The sequence below is a fragment of the Cajanus cajan genome, chromosome 7 (genome assembly GCF_000230855.2).
Source record: "Cajanus cajan strain Asha chromosome 7, NIPB_CcT2T_4, whole genome shotgun sequence".
NCBI classification, from domain to species: Eukaryota; Viridiplantae; Streptophyta; class Magnoliopsida; order Fabales; family Fabaceae; genus Cajanus; species Cajanus cajan.
Genome location: NC_138523.1, coordinates 50829037 through 50844424, shown reverse-complemented (window position 1 = coordinate 50844424; position 15388 = coordinate 50829037). Strand labels below are relative to the sequence as shown.

At 33.1% G+C, this 15388-nt stretch overlaps 2 protein-coding genes across 5 annotated transcripts; both read left to right on the top strand.

Annotated features, from left to right (window-relative positions):
* The first annotated feature begins 448 nt into the window (after nucleotides 1-448).
* On the top strand, nucleotides 449-10828 carry LOC109805988 (alpha-taxilin-like protein). Its single transcript, XM_020368310.3, has 13 exons — nucleotides 449-606; nucleotides 1262-1477; nucleotides 1558-1713; nucleotides 3822-3910; nucleotides 5027-5132; nucleotides 5409-5476; nucleotides 6773-6850; nucleotides 7700-7764; nucleotides 8700-8766; nucleotides 8863-9045; nucleotides 10034-10090; nucleotides 10211-10306; nucleotides 10495-10828. The coding sequence occupies exons 2-13, from the start codon at nucleotides 1267-1269 to the stop codon at nucleotides 10627-10629; spliced, it is 1311 nt and encodes a 436-aa protein (XP_020223899.1). The 5' UTR covers nucleotides 449-606; nucleotides 1262-1266; the 3' UTR covers nucleotides 10630-10828.
* Nucleotides 10829-11969: 1141 nt separating this feature from the next.
* Nucleotides 11970-15038, top strand: LOC109818606 (ER-based factor for assembly of V-ATPase). Of its 4 annotated transcripts, none has more exons than XM_020384146.3 (5): nucleotides 11970-12288; nucleotides 12382-12520; nucleotides 13759-13844; nucleotides 13952-14120; nucleotides 14719-15038. In XM_020384146.3, exons 1-4 carry the CDS (start codon nucleotides 12025-12027, stop codon nucleotides 14108-14110), a joined length of 648 nt encoding a protein of 215 aa, XP_020239735.2. In that variant the 5' UTR covers nucleotides 11970-12024; the 3' UTR covers nucleotides 14111-14120; nucleotides 14719-15038. The 4 variants fall into 4 exon arrangements, with proteins under 4 accessions (XP_020239735.2, XP_020239725.2, XP_020239743.2 ...); XM_020384136.3 differs by having other exon boundaries at nucleotides 14686-15038; XM_020384154.3 differs by lacking the exon at nucleotides 14719-15038 and adding an exon at nucleotides 14203-14478.
* Nucleotides 15039-15388: the final 350 nt, after the last annotated feature.

Sequence of the window (15388 nt, the reverse complement as noted above, 5' to 3'; positions counted from 1 at the left end):
AGGAAAAATATTACGAAAGGGGATATGCTAGTAATGTAGGAGGTACAAATAGCAACTCGTCTTGCATTAAGAGAAAAAAGGCCCAGTTATTCTCGGCCCAACCCACGAAGAAATTGGTGTGGGTATATCGATGAGGTTAAAGAAAGAAAAAAGACTAATATTTACAATAATAAAGATACTCCCACACCGTGCCACTAATTATCATATTCATATTAATTACATCATTAAGAATATTAACAACAAAATGTTCATAACTTTCATGCGGGTGGTGGAATTAAAATGCACAAGAATTGTACATATATTCATTGAGTATTTAATTTTTAATTAATTAATTTATTTAACAGTTTAACTTAAAAAAATTACTGTGGCAGATAAGCAATCATAAAAATTTTAAAGAAAATAAAATTTCTTATTATTATTAATAATTTAAAAAAGAGAGTTACTTGGTGCGTAGTCATACCCAGCTTATATTTATACAAAAGAAGAAAGAAAAGCGAAATTTGGTGTGAGAGAGCGAAGCAGCAGGTGCTCAAGTTCCAGTACCACGCCCACTGTTGGATCTTCTCCTCCCTCGACTCTTCCATCGATACATTCTGCAACTGCTAGGTATTCCCTTCGATTTTCCCTTTTCCATTTCTTCCTTTTAAATTTTCTTTTTTACTCTAATTCTCAATCACCCGCATCATTCATTCTTCCACTCAGCTATTCGCACTGCATTCCTCCACTTTCTTCATTCTTCAACTTCTCCGTATAAACGATCAGCGTCCTTTATTCGGTGTCGGAGCGGAAAATATTATTTTATTTAAGAATAAAAAATTGGGTGAAATTGTTCATCTGCCCATTTTATTTTAACAGCTTCTTCCACAACGTTTTTGTGTTTGTTTTGTTAGTTTCCTTAGGGTGTTACTTTTGTTGATATATCAAGGGACTGGATTTGTGATTCATGATGTTGTTGTACTTGTTAAATTTTATTGAAAATGTACTTGATATTTGATATGGCTTTCCATATGCTTGATTTTTGTTGAAGTAATGTTGTCAATCCTTGATGAAGTTTTAAACTAGTTTAGGTGGTTTTGGCCGGCTATCATATTTTCTTGTTATAATAAGATTACAAAAGCAGTTGTGCAATGTAATTGTAGGTGGTAGGTAAAAATTTTAAAACTCATCATGACCGTGGTTTACTTGTCTACCCTTAGTTTTGTAAACAGTTGAACTTTAAATTGTAGTTAAATAATTTTAAGAATGGGTGTTTGAGATGTAGGGGAAATGCAGAATCCAGACGCAAATCAGCTTCCTGAAGTTGATTCATTACCGGATGGGTTTGTTGAGAGTACTACAGAGCCTCTTGCTCCTGTATCTCCAACTCCTGAACAGGAGAAGCCCCTGAATAGTTACAAGGATGATGATTCCTCTGACCTTAGTCATTCTAATGAACTATCAAATGATTTGGGAGAAAAAGAGTTTCAAAATAATCATGGTAAGCTAGATTAGTGAGCATTGAGCAACTAGTAACTTATCATGTTTCATTATCTAAGGCACATACTTTTGATGCCTCAGAATGCTCAGGGGAGATTCCCTCTAATAGCTGTATGCAGCAGACAGAAGGTGCACAAATTACATCTGCTGTAGCAAATTCTGTTTCCGAGTCTCCGCTATCCACATGCTGTGAGGTAAAGGAGGAGCAAGAAGAAGAATGCCAAAGTTCAGATAAATGTAATTATCCTAACTCCTAAGCCTTAGTGCCTTTCTCGTAGATTTTGTAGCTGGCAACTACATGTTATTTTTTTTAGTTTCATGGAAATTAAAAGAGTAATATATTGGTCTTGACTAAGACAGTTTTTTTTTCTTCCCTTTTTCGGTGACTCCTTACAATTGGGTTTACTCTCCAATCTCCATCATTTACTTATAGACACTATTTATATATGCTTCTCTGTAGCATATATGCTTTACTAAGTAGACTAGAATATTATCCAGTAAGACCATGGTATTATACAAAATTTCCTCTTTCCTCATGTATTTTCTTTTTAAAGGAATTAAGAGCCTTTGGGTCTATAATGATTTTTAAAAAGCCTATAGATTTTGATAATGCACTTCTAACCATGCTCAATACATACACGACTTTAAATTTGGAGGCTTCCTTATTGGTGTTGTTGTGTATGTGTATGTGTATGTGTAAGTGACTTATAAACCTCGAAAAATTCTTCTGTCTTTAGTATTTCAGTTCAAACCTCAAACAGTATCCATATAATGTGGAATAAGATATTCTCATTGTTATGGCCCCCAAAGTTTATATTGAACTTATTAAAATTGATAACAAATTGGGCCTAAATTGACTCTAACCCTGTGTTTGGATAAGAATTGAAATAGGAAGGAAAGAAATAAAGAGGAAAGAAATAGAAAGAACGGAAATTGTAATGAATTTAAAGTGAAATTTGAAGTTGTTTGGATAGATAGAATTAAGAAGGAATGAAAGGAAATAATTTCTTTTCAATTGTTTGGTTAGATTAAGAAGTGAAAGGAAACAAATAAAAAAGATGTTGAATTGACTATTTTATCCTCCATAATATATTTTTTTTCTTTATATATTTTAATTCTTGGAAATTTTCATTAGATAAGAGTATCTAATTAGTTTTCCTTGTCTCTAGTCATCAAGTCCTAATTCACGTAAGGAAGTATATTAAATATTTAACCTTAATAATATTTTTATATTTATATTTCCATAGTAATTATCCAAAAATGAGTTGTGGTATATATGAAAGCAGCAATCCTTATATTATTGTCCAGCAAAAGAGTTCTATTCCTCGTAGTTTTTAAGAAAAAAAAAGCAAAAGAACAAGGTGGGGGGGTAGCTTGAAATAGAATTGGGAGTCATAACATAAATAATAGAGGATATATTTGGAAATTTTTGGTTATTTATATTTTTCCTCTCCATTTCACGGCAGAGAAGGAAGAAATGGTTTTATGTGGGATCCACAGAAACATAACCATTTCTTTTCCATTTCAACAATATCCAAACAGTGGAAGTTACTTATCTACTGCTTAATTCCTTCTTTGTTATTTCAATCTTCTCCAAATCATACCATCCAAGCAAAGGCTAAAGAGCAAGATCAAAGTAGGCGGATTGCCCAAGCCATTATAAGATGTACTTTGACCATATAGCTAATGAAGGATCTTAACATCCCCTACACCCAAGATTGGACATCTGAAGTGTGAAATTGGCAGGGCTAAACATCTGTGAACTGTGGCCAACTGAACATATTTGGATTGGGATAGGACCTGATACCATGTTAATTGAGAACAGACCGGGTATAACTCATCTCAAAAGCTAGCTCAGGGGGTGGGACCAGACTACTCAAGTTATTACTATTTGGAGTACTTTGACCATATGCTTGGTGTGAGATCTTAGCATAATGGGCTTTTTTTCTTCTTCCTTTTGAATTATCCATATTATACAAGTCTGTTTATCAAACAACAAACTCCTTTTCTTGGATTAAAAATTCTTCATCCAAAAGAAAATTGAAAATGCATGAATTAAATTTTTTTTCTGTTGGAACGATGAACAAGATCTCTTAAACTAACATTTCTTATTTCTCTTACATTGCTGGAAACTTTTACTGATACTATACCTAGTCATATACTAAATGTTTGGAGTGATTCCATAAACTTAAATAATAAGTGGATTACCTTGTATGCTTGCACATGTCTGCAAACCTATAAAACACATGCATTTAGATCTCCATGTTGAATTACTGATGTCTTTTAGTTCTTCTTTCTTTGAGTATCTAACATGATTGTGTTGTTGTTGCTGATTGCTGTTGCAGCAACTGTTGTAGCATTGGAGACAAAAGCACCACCTGTAAAAAATGCGTGTTCATCAGAGACTGTTGATTCTTCAAAAAACAAAAAAGCAGTTAGTCAATTACTTCTGTTAATTTCTATATTCCCACATGCACTAGTAGTACAGTTCATATAAATGTCTGTTCTGCTATATATTTTTCAGTATCTGTGTGTGCATGTTCCCTCTGTCTCTCCTAAATTTCTGCTATTTATTTGAACAGTTGATTAAACACATCCTTGACTGTTCAACTGTCAGGTATTATTTGACCTGCAACTAGTTTTTTGGACATTAGGTTTGGTAGGAGACTAACTTGGACAGGATAAAGTTTACTGGAAATAAGCAGAGCGATTCTTTTTTGCTTTATAATAAAATGTTAATAATTTGAAATTTTGAAGTTTGAACAATGTAGATTGTTAGGCTGTAAGTTTACAGGTCTAATGTACCTTTTTCCCCTTCAAGAATAGTGATAAGGCTGCATCAGATTGATTATAGAGTTGTTAGGTTACCTTTGTGGGAATCATATAGACAAGTGTTTTGGGAGGTTAACATTGTTAGGTCAATGAAATATAGCTTAGAATCGATAACAACATCAGAATTCTGGAATCTGAATAATAGGGCAGTTCTATAAGTCTTTATATGTTTAGTTTGTTTATAGCAGAATCTTTGACAGAGGTAAGTTAAATATCTCCCAGAGTATATAGATGTAATTGAGGCTAGTCACTAGATTAGATTCTATTGAATAGGAAATTTGGACGGAGGACCATAATTGTTCCATACAAAAACAAGCTAATTTCCAGACAGTTTAGGTCATGTTGAATTCAGCAAGTACATTGAACAAAAGCATATGTTCTGGTTTTGCTAGTTTTGTGCAATCATTGGTTTAACAGAGAGCCAAATATACTTGTGATGCACACATCAATTTTCTGCCTAGTTAACATTCAGGAACCTTTGAAACAAACCCCCTTTCTTCACATTCTAAAATGAACAGAGTCATTAATGTGATTGATTCACCTCATTCCTTTTATTGTCTCTATTAGTTTAAAAAAAAAAAAGTGATATAAATTTATCTCATTTTGGTCGACATGAGCATATTTGTTTTATTTTTCCTTCTTTCTTATGTCATGTCACATATCACTATATGAAACTACGATTAGGAGAGACTGAATGATGGAACTTCTCAATTATCAGGAAACTGGTGAAAAGCGCAAAAGTTCAAAGCGTACTCTTAAATCAGAGAAGGAGCTTTTAGAATTTACACTGAAGTATCAACAAGTCTTGGGAGAAAGAGATGCAGGTATATTTCAATGAATATATCATGATATCTGATGTTGGGTTTTGGAAGTTTTGAATATGCCCTGGAAAGCATTTGTGAAGTTTCTGATCAAATTATTGGAGTTCTTAATCAGCAAGTTATTTCTTTAAAATGGCCTTTTAAACATGTTAGCAACTATTTCGTTTGATAGTTTGGATTAGGTTCACTTTTTTGGAATCTTAAGTAAATGGAAGCATCTAATCTGTAACCACATTTATGCTAATTCTTGGTCATTGACTGTTTCCTTTCTTTTTGCAGCTCTTGCTGTCCGAGATAAGCTTGAGTCACTGTGTAGAGAGTTACAACGCCAAAATAAAATGCTGATGGTATTTTGCACTGCTACCTCTGAAACTGATTTTATAATATACAATTTGTAGATGTTGAAGTGGAATATCTCAAAGATTGTCTTTTTTTTTACATGCAATGGAGTTCTGTTGGTCTATGCCAAATTTGCTGGGAAGTTAAATTCCTGGATTGAAACTATCTTCTTTTTTTTCATTAAAAGTTCTATAGAGAGCACTAGCAGCAGTAGTGAAATTTAGGCATGAGGATAACATATCCCCTTGAATAAGAAACATAAACAAATTTAAGCCAATTCTGATGCTCATAATGCATTCTTTATTTCTCTTGTGTTGGAAAACCTGGTCATGGGTTTGAGTTTTCATTAAGTCACATGGGAAGCAGATATTTCTGATGCCATGTTTTGGTGCTTGAAAATAATTAGTAAATTAGCTCATCATGAGGCTGGGCATCCTACTAATCCAACACCTTGATGAGGCACTTCCATAAAGTGTTGCTGGTAACTAAAGGAAGGCCTTTCTCATGTTGAGTTTATAACCAACTACTAACACAAAAGTAACAGTCCACTAGCATAAGCACATAAAAAAGGCCATGTGAAAGCAAATCTAAAAGACCCAAACTAAAAATAACTGATCATGATGAAAAGAAGTAGGAAAATACTTATGTTTAGGTGAGTGCAGCCATACTGTCCTGCCAAACTATTTTAGTGTGTATTTCCCCCACTAAAGTATTTATTTCCCAAATTTTCACATAATCATACTTGCACCACCTTTCAGTTTCTAACTCACTTTCCTACGCATTCAAAATGTTCCTTGACAAACCCATTTAGAAGTCCAATATCCTCACTCTTGGTTCTTGGTCACCATTTAGCGTTTAGTGTCCTCCTCTATGGGGTAGTTCTTTGTTTTTTCTGCTGCTTATGGCTGTTGCAGGGGAGTTGCTGTCTCTGATATGCAGAGAGATTTGGCAGTCTTGTTGCAGTATTGAGTTTTTCACATTCCATCTTGTATCTCTTCTTTGTCTTAATGAACTTTTTATTAAAAAAAAATTACATCTTGGACCTGTTTTATGTTTTGGTGGATATTTAATCCCTGCCCTAGTTATGTTTCGCCTTTCTTCTCCCTAATAATATTTGATTTTCTATCCTGGTAAATTGTCATCTAATTAGAAAATGGCTTTGTATGATTTTTTTTCTCCAGTTTATTTTATTCAACATTTTGGTCTGTTACAAAACTATTATGGAATAGTATGGTTGGGTTCTGATTCATCTTACTTTAGGACTTTGTTAATGAAAAGGCTAAGATTCATTTAATTATTTTCAGGAAGAATGCAAACGTGTATCAACTGAGGGGCAAAACTTAAGGCTGGACTTGTCAGCTAAGTTTCAAGATGCAATCAAGGTTTGAACATTGACTTGTCTAGAATGTATGATATTCTGATCAGCATGCCTTGGGTATACTCGCACTATGTAAATTCTATGGGTGGAATGCTATCATAAGTGATTATGGAAACAGTTATGTTATTTCTAATTAATTGTAATGTATTAATACTCAACAAAATGGGCTGAAACTTTGGTTAGAATGAAATTTTTTTTTTTGAAGGACACTTCCTTATTTTTAGACTTGCTTTGGAATAGTTTTTTTTCCCTCACAATCCTTTTGGTGCCGTGCTGATGCTTTCTTTAGATCAGTCTCTCTTGACAGACATGCAGAGGGGGTTGCACAGTAGTGTGGATTTAACCTTATCTGTTTCTTTTTTGTACCCTCTGTTTTTCTCTCTAATAATCCTTTTACTATACTGTTAAAAAATCTTGCATACTAAATAATGCCAGTGGCCAACAGATGGCAACGGTATTAATTGAATGCTAAAGCTATAGAAAAGTCATATGGAAAGCAAGTGATTCAGTGGACTCTTGTTCCTTAATCTAAATGTCTTCCTAAAGATTGGAAAATTGATTATTTTGATCTCAGGATACAAGAAGACACGTCTTTTCTAGCTGAACCATGGTTATAGCATCGTTTATTACTTCTCACTAAAATGTGCTAAAAGCAGCCATGAAATTACTGTATCTGTTATGTATTTCCCTCAATAATCATTTGACACAGCAATTATTCTTCAAGTTGGGAGAATGTTCAGTGTTTATTATAACCTCAGAAAAGTTTGTTTTATTCTGAGTTCTGAGATGCTTCACATTTTGGTGATTACATTATATGCTCGAATTTTCTTCACAATTATTCTCTTTGCTACAGGATGTCAGTATTAAGCTTGACGAACGAAAGGATGAGTGCCTTTCTCAGCTAAAGGAGAATGACATGTAAGACCCTAACAAGTTGTGAAAATAAAATTTTTATATTTGCCCATAATGTCTCAGCAAATATGTAATGTTTCAGTTATATAACACATGTTCAGACCTGAATCAGACGTATGTGTATTTTATTTTGCCCAATGGTATTTTATCTGGGTCTTATATGTCAGCAATTTCTATGCAATGCTCGAGTGTTGAATGCAAGTCTGATTATATTAAGTATTTTATTTGTTTGGAATTGCATTCTTTTTCCCATCCGTGTTTTAGCTTTGCTTCTTGATGTTTCTCAATTTTATTTTCTGCTGCCTTTGGATAAGGCAGTCTTAAAGAAAATTTGTTGACTGGCTTGTCCTTACTATGCTAAATCTTTATTTTGATTAGTGTTTGGTTTGATATTTTTGGTCTATCACTATAGATGATCTCTCACCAAAAATTGACTTTGGAGCTCATGAATGCTATTCACAAAATAATTTTGCTTTCCACCTTTCGTAGGAATTTGAACTTGTACCCTTGACATCTTTTTGAAAGAAAACCCTGGGACCGCAAACTTTTCTATGTAATTTAGGGCTGAAAAATAAGCATATTATTTGTCTGTTTGCAATCCATGGGGAAATCTTCTAAAAAAAAGAAGCTTCATGCTAATATCTTGGAACCTGGAATACTGCTTTATGACATCAACAGTATCAAAATTTTATGTATTAAATATTTTATGATCACAGAATACTCAACAGTAAATATATACTTCTTTTGTCTGCATCTGCTTCAACCCCCCTTCCCTCGCCCGTAGTTGGCTATGTTCTTGGTTTGTCATTTATTGTGTTGCGCTGCACTATGCATTTGTTTTTTTCTTTTAAATAAGTAATGTATGCAATGTTGGTTTATTTAAGGATCCTGTAATTGTTTTGCGATGAGCATAAAATAATTTGCCTTAAACTTTGATACAGGTTAAGAAATAAGCTAAAGCAGCTTGCTGAACAATATGATCTCTCTGAACAGCAATACGCACAGAAGGTGATGGCTATTTTGTTTTCTTGTGGTAGACATTTGTGATATAGTTGTATTTATTAATTTTTGGCACTTTAATGATTATGTATTATGACTCCGCAGTTGAAGCAAAAGTCATTGGAACTACAGCTTGCTGATTTAAAAATTAAGCAACATGAGGAAAAATTGGTTCAGGAACAATCACAGATAAAAATATATGCGGAACAAGTATCTCAGTTATTAGCAACTGAGAAGAATTTACGATTGCAGCTGACAACTGATGGAGAAAAATTCCAACAATTCCAGGTTTTATTTTGATTCTTTTTTTAGTATTTGTCACAATTTTAATTTATATTTTGTTTTGCTACAATGTGCTCATTGTTTGCATAAAGGTCTGGTTTGTCAAATATTTGTAATTTGTAACACTTTGATGTTGAGGTAAACAATTTGTGGATGGATTCATAAAGCTCTTTCTCTAATGGTGACTTTGGTTTCACATCCTCTATGCCATTTTATTTATTTATTATGATTGAATAAATATTAAGATATGGGTTCATATCCCGGTAGTTATTTGTGCTTGGTTTTGTTTTCCAAGATATTAATATATACTTATATAAGTTAAAAAGGTTTTTAGTTCCTGTAAATATCCACAAGTCTGCTTTTAGTCCTTAAAAATAATTGTCTCCCTTTAGTCTCTTATTTATAGAAATTTGTCAGGTATGGTCCTTATTTTCATAAGCTAGGGACCAAAAGAAGATCTTTTGTAAGGACAAGGACCACAATAACACATTTCCAAAAAATGAGGGACGAAAAGGAGACAATATTTTTTTATGGACTAAAAACAAACTTGTATATATTTACAAGGACAACATATTTAAACCTTAATGTCTTACACTAGTTCTGTATATATTTCTTTCAGTCGACTGGCCCCGCTTTTCCATAAAAACCCTTACTTGTGCCAGATCGATGTACTCACTTCTGAGGACTATCAGCTGAACTAGCTACCACCTTCTCTAGTTCATCTCATATCCTAGCCTACTGATCTTCCCATGCATGCTATTTTCAGATCTTTATTTGACCCCCCTTCAACTATTGCTTGTTGGCGTGTCATTGATAACTTGGTTTTTTGTACATCTTGTGTCTACAACTTGGTTTTTCCTTTTGGTTTCTTGTTTTGCTTTTTTGAGTTTTGACTTAGCTTCTCGTTCAAGGCTAGTTTAGAATGGTATTAGGCTGATCTTTCCATTCATACACTAATCTGATTGCATGTTTTTAAACATGCATTGAATTTCAGGAAGCGCTGTCAAAGAGCAATGAGATTTTTGAAACATTCAAGCAAGAGATTGAGAAGGTAAAAATAATTTCTCTTTCATCTTTTATTTGTTCAAGACCGAGTCATTTTTGCTGAATCATGTCTTGGATGAATGTATTTCTAAAGTCCTCTGCTTTTTCCTATATTGTGGTTAACCAGATGGCAAAGTCAATCAAGGAACTCAAGAAGGAGAATCAATTCTTGAAGAGTAAATCTGAGAAGTCTGATATTACACTTATAGAGTTGGTTGATGAGGTATATATTGCTTGTGTTTCCTGTTCTTGACCATTAACTATTTTAGCATGTTATAAGAATTAAGAAAGAGAAACATAGATAAAGAGATTAAATGGCCTCAACTGTGTTAGACACTATAACATATATACATGTACCAGTAGCAATTGTTGACAACAAATGTGTAATTTATTTTTTCACTATCTGAGCAGCGTGAGCGCTTGAAGAAACAACTGGAGAAAACTAAAAATCAGAAAGAAAAACTTGAATCGTTATGCCGGTCACTTCAGGCAGAAAGGAAACAAAGTTTTGCCGAGAACAAGAGCAATAACTCAGATCAAATATGAAGAAGAGTTGGTTCCAAATTCCAAGCTTTTACTGAAAATAACTTGTGGAAGCAAATTTATCTTTCTAATACCTTGTTTATCTATCTAGCATAGTGGCTTGGCTTGTGGCTTGGCTTGGTTTGACAGGGAATTTGCATGCAGTTACATTAATGTCATAAATTCTGATGCTATGTTTTATTTTTATTTTATTTTTTTTCCATTTCAAGATTTAAAACAGGGTAAAACGTTGACCTTGTCATTCTTAATTTTTTTATACAGCACTCTCTCAAGGTAAACATTTTTCACGAATTGCAGCAATTGTTTAGGTATTAAAAGCAATCATTTAATTATTTTTATCATAAAAATATACGGGGTTATGCATACACATTACATAGTGTTGTGTTGACCATATAGGCATAATTAGTATGCACAATATTAATGAGACTATAAATTGTCAACCCACCAAAATTTTTAAAAAAGACTAATGTGATAATATATATAATTTTAGGTAATGAATTTGACAGTTTATATATACTAGGAGCCATTGAAATATTCTTTACCTGTGAATAAGGCGACGATGTCAAGGTAACAAGAGTCATTTTCTTAACAAACCGGCATAAGTTAACATTTTCTTAAGGAAGTTTCTTTGTAACAGTACTTAAACGCAAAAAAAATAAAATGAAAAAAATAAGTCCATGAGTACTTGTATACGTTTCAAGATATGGATTTCTTGTAATAAAAAAAGAAAAAGAAAAAAAAAGTAATCTCTGAAATCTGAATGTTGCTAATCCTATGAGTTACTATTTTGTTTTTAGTTTAAGGATTGCTTACTTGCCTTTTTTTTATTTTCTGTTTTATTTTTTAATTATAAAATTGTCACTTTATTTTTAACCAATTTTCTATTTTTAAGGATTTATACAAGAAACAGAAGAAAAAAATGCATTTAAAAACGAAAAATAATTTTTTTGTCGTAAACAAGAAGCAAATTGCAAGCAACTAAGTAGTTTTGTAACCAAAAAAATTATAACTAGTAAACGAAAACACAAGTAATCGGACCTAGTTTTGTAATTAGCTTTGAAAATATATTTCATTGACTTTTAACTTTTTATAAGATATAAAAAAAAAACAGAAAAATATTGAATCGTTTTTTTTATTATTATTAAAGGGAATTCAAGTATTTCAATTTGATATTTTTATATGTAATTATACAATCCAATTTATTGTATAATATTAGTATGATATATATCTTATATATAAATATAAATTTAAAACAACTGCTGAAAAAAAATGTAAAACTATTGGTAAAATTTACTGGTAACTAATTTTTTAACTAGGACTGATTTAAGTTTTTTAAAGAGTATCATAGGTATTATGCGGTGAAGGGTGGTGCGGTGTGGAAGATAGTAGCAGAGCAGAATGAGTAGCGAAAACTCAAAGCGGGTCGGGTTAGTTATATCGAGCACCGAATCCATTCGGTTTTTCCTCTCCGGAGCGTCGAAAGACGCCACTCTCTCCGACGAGCTCCGGCAAACATCCTCCGATCTCCTCCTCCAATCGGAGTTACCCTACGCACCGCTTCGTGCTCTCTGGACTGCCTCTCATCCATCCACCAGACCCGATTTGACCCGACTCTTCTCGGGCACCCGTTTCATCTTTTCCAGCCCTAAGCCCAGAGAGAAGGTCACTTCAATTCCCTGCAATTTCTTTATCCATTCAATTTTATGTTACTACTCTTGATAAATAACTATTTCTGTTATGTTGTGACTTGTGAAGAGTGAAGAATTGAAAGCCAGGCTCAAAAAGTTGGAAGATTTAGCCGAGAGGAAAGCGTATCAAGAGCTTGTCAAGGATATCACACCGCCTAAGGATGTCCAGGAGCCATTCTCTTCTTACAAGGATCAATTAGGGTTTGGTAAATCCTTCTTCCCTTCAATCTCCTACAACTATGCTGGACTCTAGTTTACCATGTCTATTCATGTATCATATTAATTTAATTACAATGCAATACATGTCAACCAGACATTGTATAGTAAAATAGTTGACTTTAAAAGTCGTATTTAGGATCATTTCTAATTGATTGACAATGTGTTAAATTAAACTCATACAATTGTTCCTTATTGAAGATTTGGTGTTCATTGAGTATGAACACCCTTTGCTGGATTGACTAGTTTGTTTTTCTTTACAATCTCATATGAGTACCGGGTTTTGTTGCTGAACCGAGTATGCCATATGTTGTAATGCAGTTTGGCCTGGAGTTTTGTTTAATTTAATAAGTGATTAGTATTACTGCAAAAATGTAATTTGGATGCAGTCTACTATTGTGTTTCATTGCATCTTTCATGTACATTAATGGTAACGTGTTTATTTTTTCCTACGATGTTTTCAATATAACTTTACAGTGTAAAACACAATGTTTGTATGAAATTAGAAAAGGAAAAGCGCACAATGGGAAATAAAAAGGAGATATTACATTTTATTGACTTTCATCCTTCATGATCGTGCATTGAATGTATGACACTTCATGCATAGCTGTTGGCTCTGGATTTTTCTTTTTTAATGCTTGTTAACTACATGTGAAGAAATATTCTTCTGGCATTGGAACTGAGATCTCTCTGCCCTGTTTTTCTGTTCTCAATGGAATTGATTTCTGTGTGGGCTAGTTTATTGGTGGTACCGATGGATTGAATGGATTATTAGTTACGTTGTGTGTATAATAACATATTACAGACTGCAGTACTTATTAAGTTATTATACATACAGGCACAAGATATTCATATTAGAGTTCAATTTCTATGTACTGTCAACATAAAGATTTATACATTGTCATCCAATTAGAAATCACCCTAGATATGACCTTTTAAGTACTTGTTACAAAAGTGCTTTCTTTTAGCATGCATAATAATCTATGATTGGATATGTCAGTGTATTTATTTAAATTAAATCCTTCATATTAATTCCTTGAGTTTTGATGGTTGAAAACTGAAAAGTTGTGCAGATATAAGATTATAGTCAAACTTTTGTATATCATTTAGGTTAACAACTTCAAATGTGCTTCAGTTCATGTATTTATATAATGTTTGTACTTTCCTGCATATATCTGAAGTAGCTTTATTTGATCTTTTCTTCTATTTTTTCCTTTAACTTTTTCAGGTTTGCATGTTCTGGTTACCATGTTTACTGGCTATCTTGTCGGATATGCAGCATTTAGAGCGTTGTTTAATCACAGCCCTGCCATGGTACTGACTGAAATCTATTTTTCATCGTTGTTCTATCCTCAATTAGTTGTTATGAGCTCTCATCTCCTCTTCATTTCCTTTCCTTCCTTTTTTGTCTCTGTTTCCAGAATGCTGCTGGAGGAATTCTCGGGTTGGTTGGTGCCATGTTTGTGGAAACTTTTCTTTTCATTATTAGAAGTTCCAATGCAGATGCCAACAAAACAAGAAAATCCAGTCAGAATCCGAGACCATCCTTTTCAACATCCCGGAATAAGAAAAATCAGTAGACATTATCAGGTTGGTTATTATTCAGTTTTACATTGGGTTGTAAAACAAAATCATCTAGTATAGTCCATTGAAAATTAAACACTCTTCTCAGTTATAAATAATTCAAAAGTGGCCGTTACTTGATAAATCGTGGCACCCCCTCCTTGGCCTTATGCAAAGGACATGAATATTATTGCCTGAGGATCCAAGAAGTATGGACACTTCGTGTCATGTCAAAGCTATGTTAGATACATGTCCATGTCAGATACTACATAGACACTTAAATTCTTTTGATTGTAATTTTACTATTTTTATACCTTCTTTTAACCTTTGTACCAATACTAATTTGAATATTACAATAGTTAAATAATTTTGTTTTTTTTTTGAATCATGATTATAATGTGACTTATGCTCATGTTTTAAACACAATTCTCCCTTGTGATTTGAGATTTTTATTTTATATATCATCGTTATATTAATTTTATTTGTTATTTTATAATCGTGTTGTGTCCTATATGATTTAAAATTTGCCATTTCCCCTTATATGTGACGCGTCTTATTTATCCATATCCCATGTCGAATTTGTGCTACCTAGCTGAAGATGACTTATACCTTGCATTTCAACAAGGTGTTCGGACCTATCTGGAACCTCATAAGTACTGTGGTAATGTTTTGCCTGGATCTCAACCTGGCATGACATGAGCACCTGCACCAGAAAAGAAATAAGTAGCAATTCTTAATGAACTGACCCCCAGTATTTCACGATCTTTGGCCTCTTGAGATGTGGTTGTGAGGATTATGCAGGGATTTTTCTTTCTCTCCAATTATTTTGATTTGAATATATATTTAGGGAGGCACATGTAATGCACCCTTAAATTGTTGGGTGTTTCATATGTATTTTAAAGGTATTTTAAGTGAATAAATGTCTCGGCTGATATTGCTGCTGCATCATGTTTGGTAATATGTCAATTTAAGCTATATGAACAGCGGAATTTACTTGTTTATTCAAGGATTTTTGTCCTTAAGGTCGTGTTTGGAAATAAATTGACAATGAAAAGCATTTTGGATTCACTTCAGTATTGGTTGAATGTGAATAGAAGTAATAATTAGTTGTTTTTATATCAATTTTGTTGTGATTCCGGATTAAATGTGATTCATGGGTGCTGAATCAAACATGTAAAAAAAAAATTATCACATTCACATCCAATGGCTGAAAGATGGAGAAGCTAAAGGTAGTGGCTTCTAAAATTTGACGTCAAAATCCAAAAGCGTTTCCGAACACATTGTAAGTGTGTAAC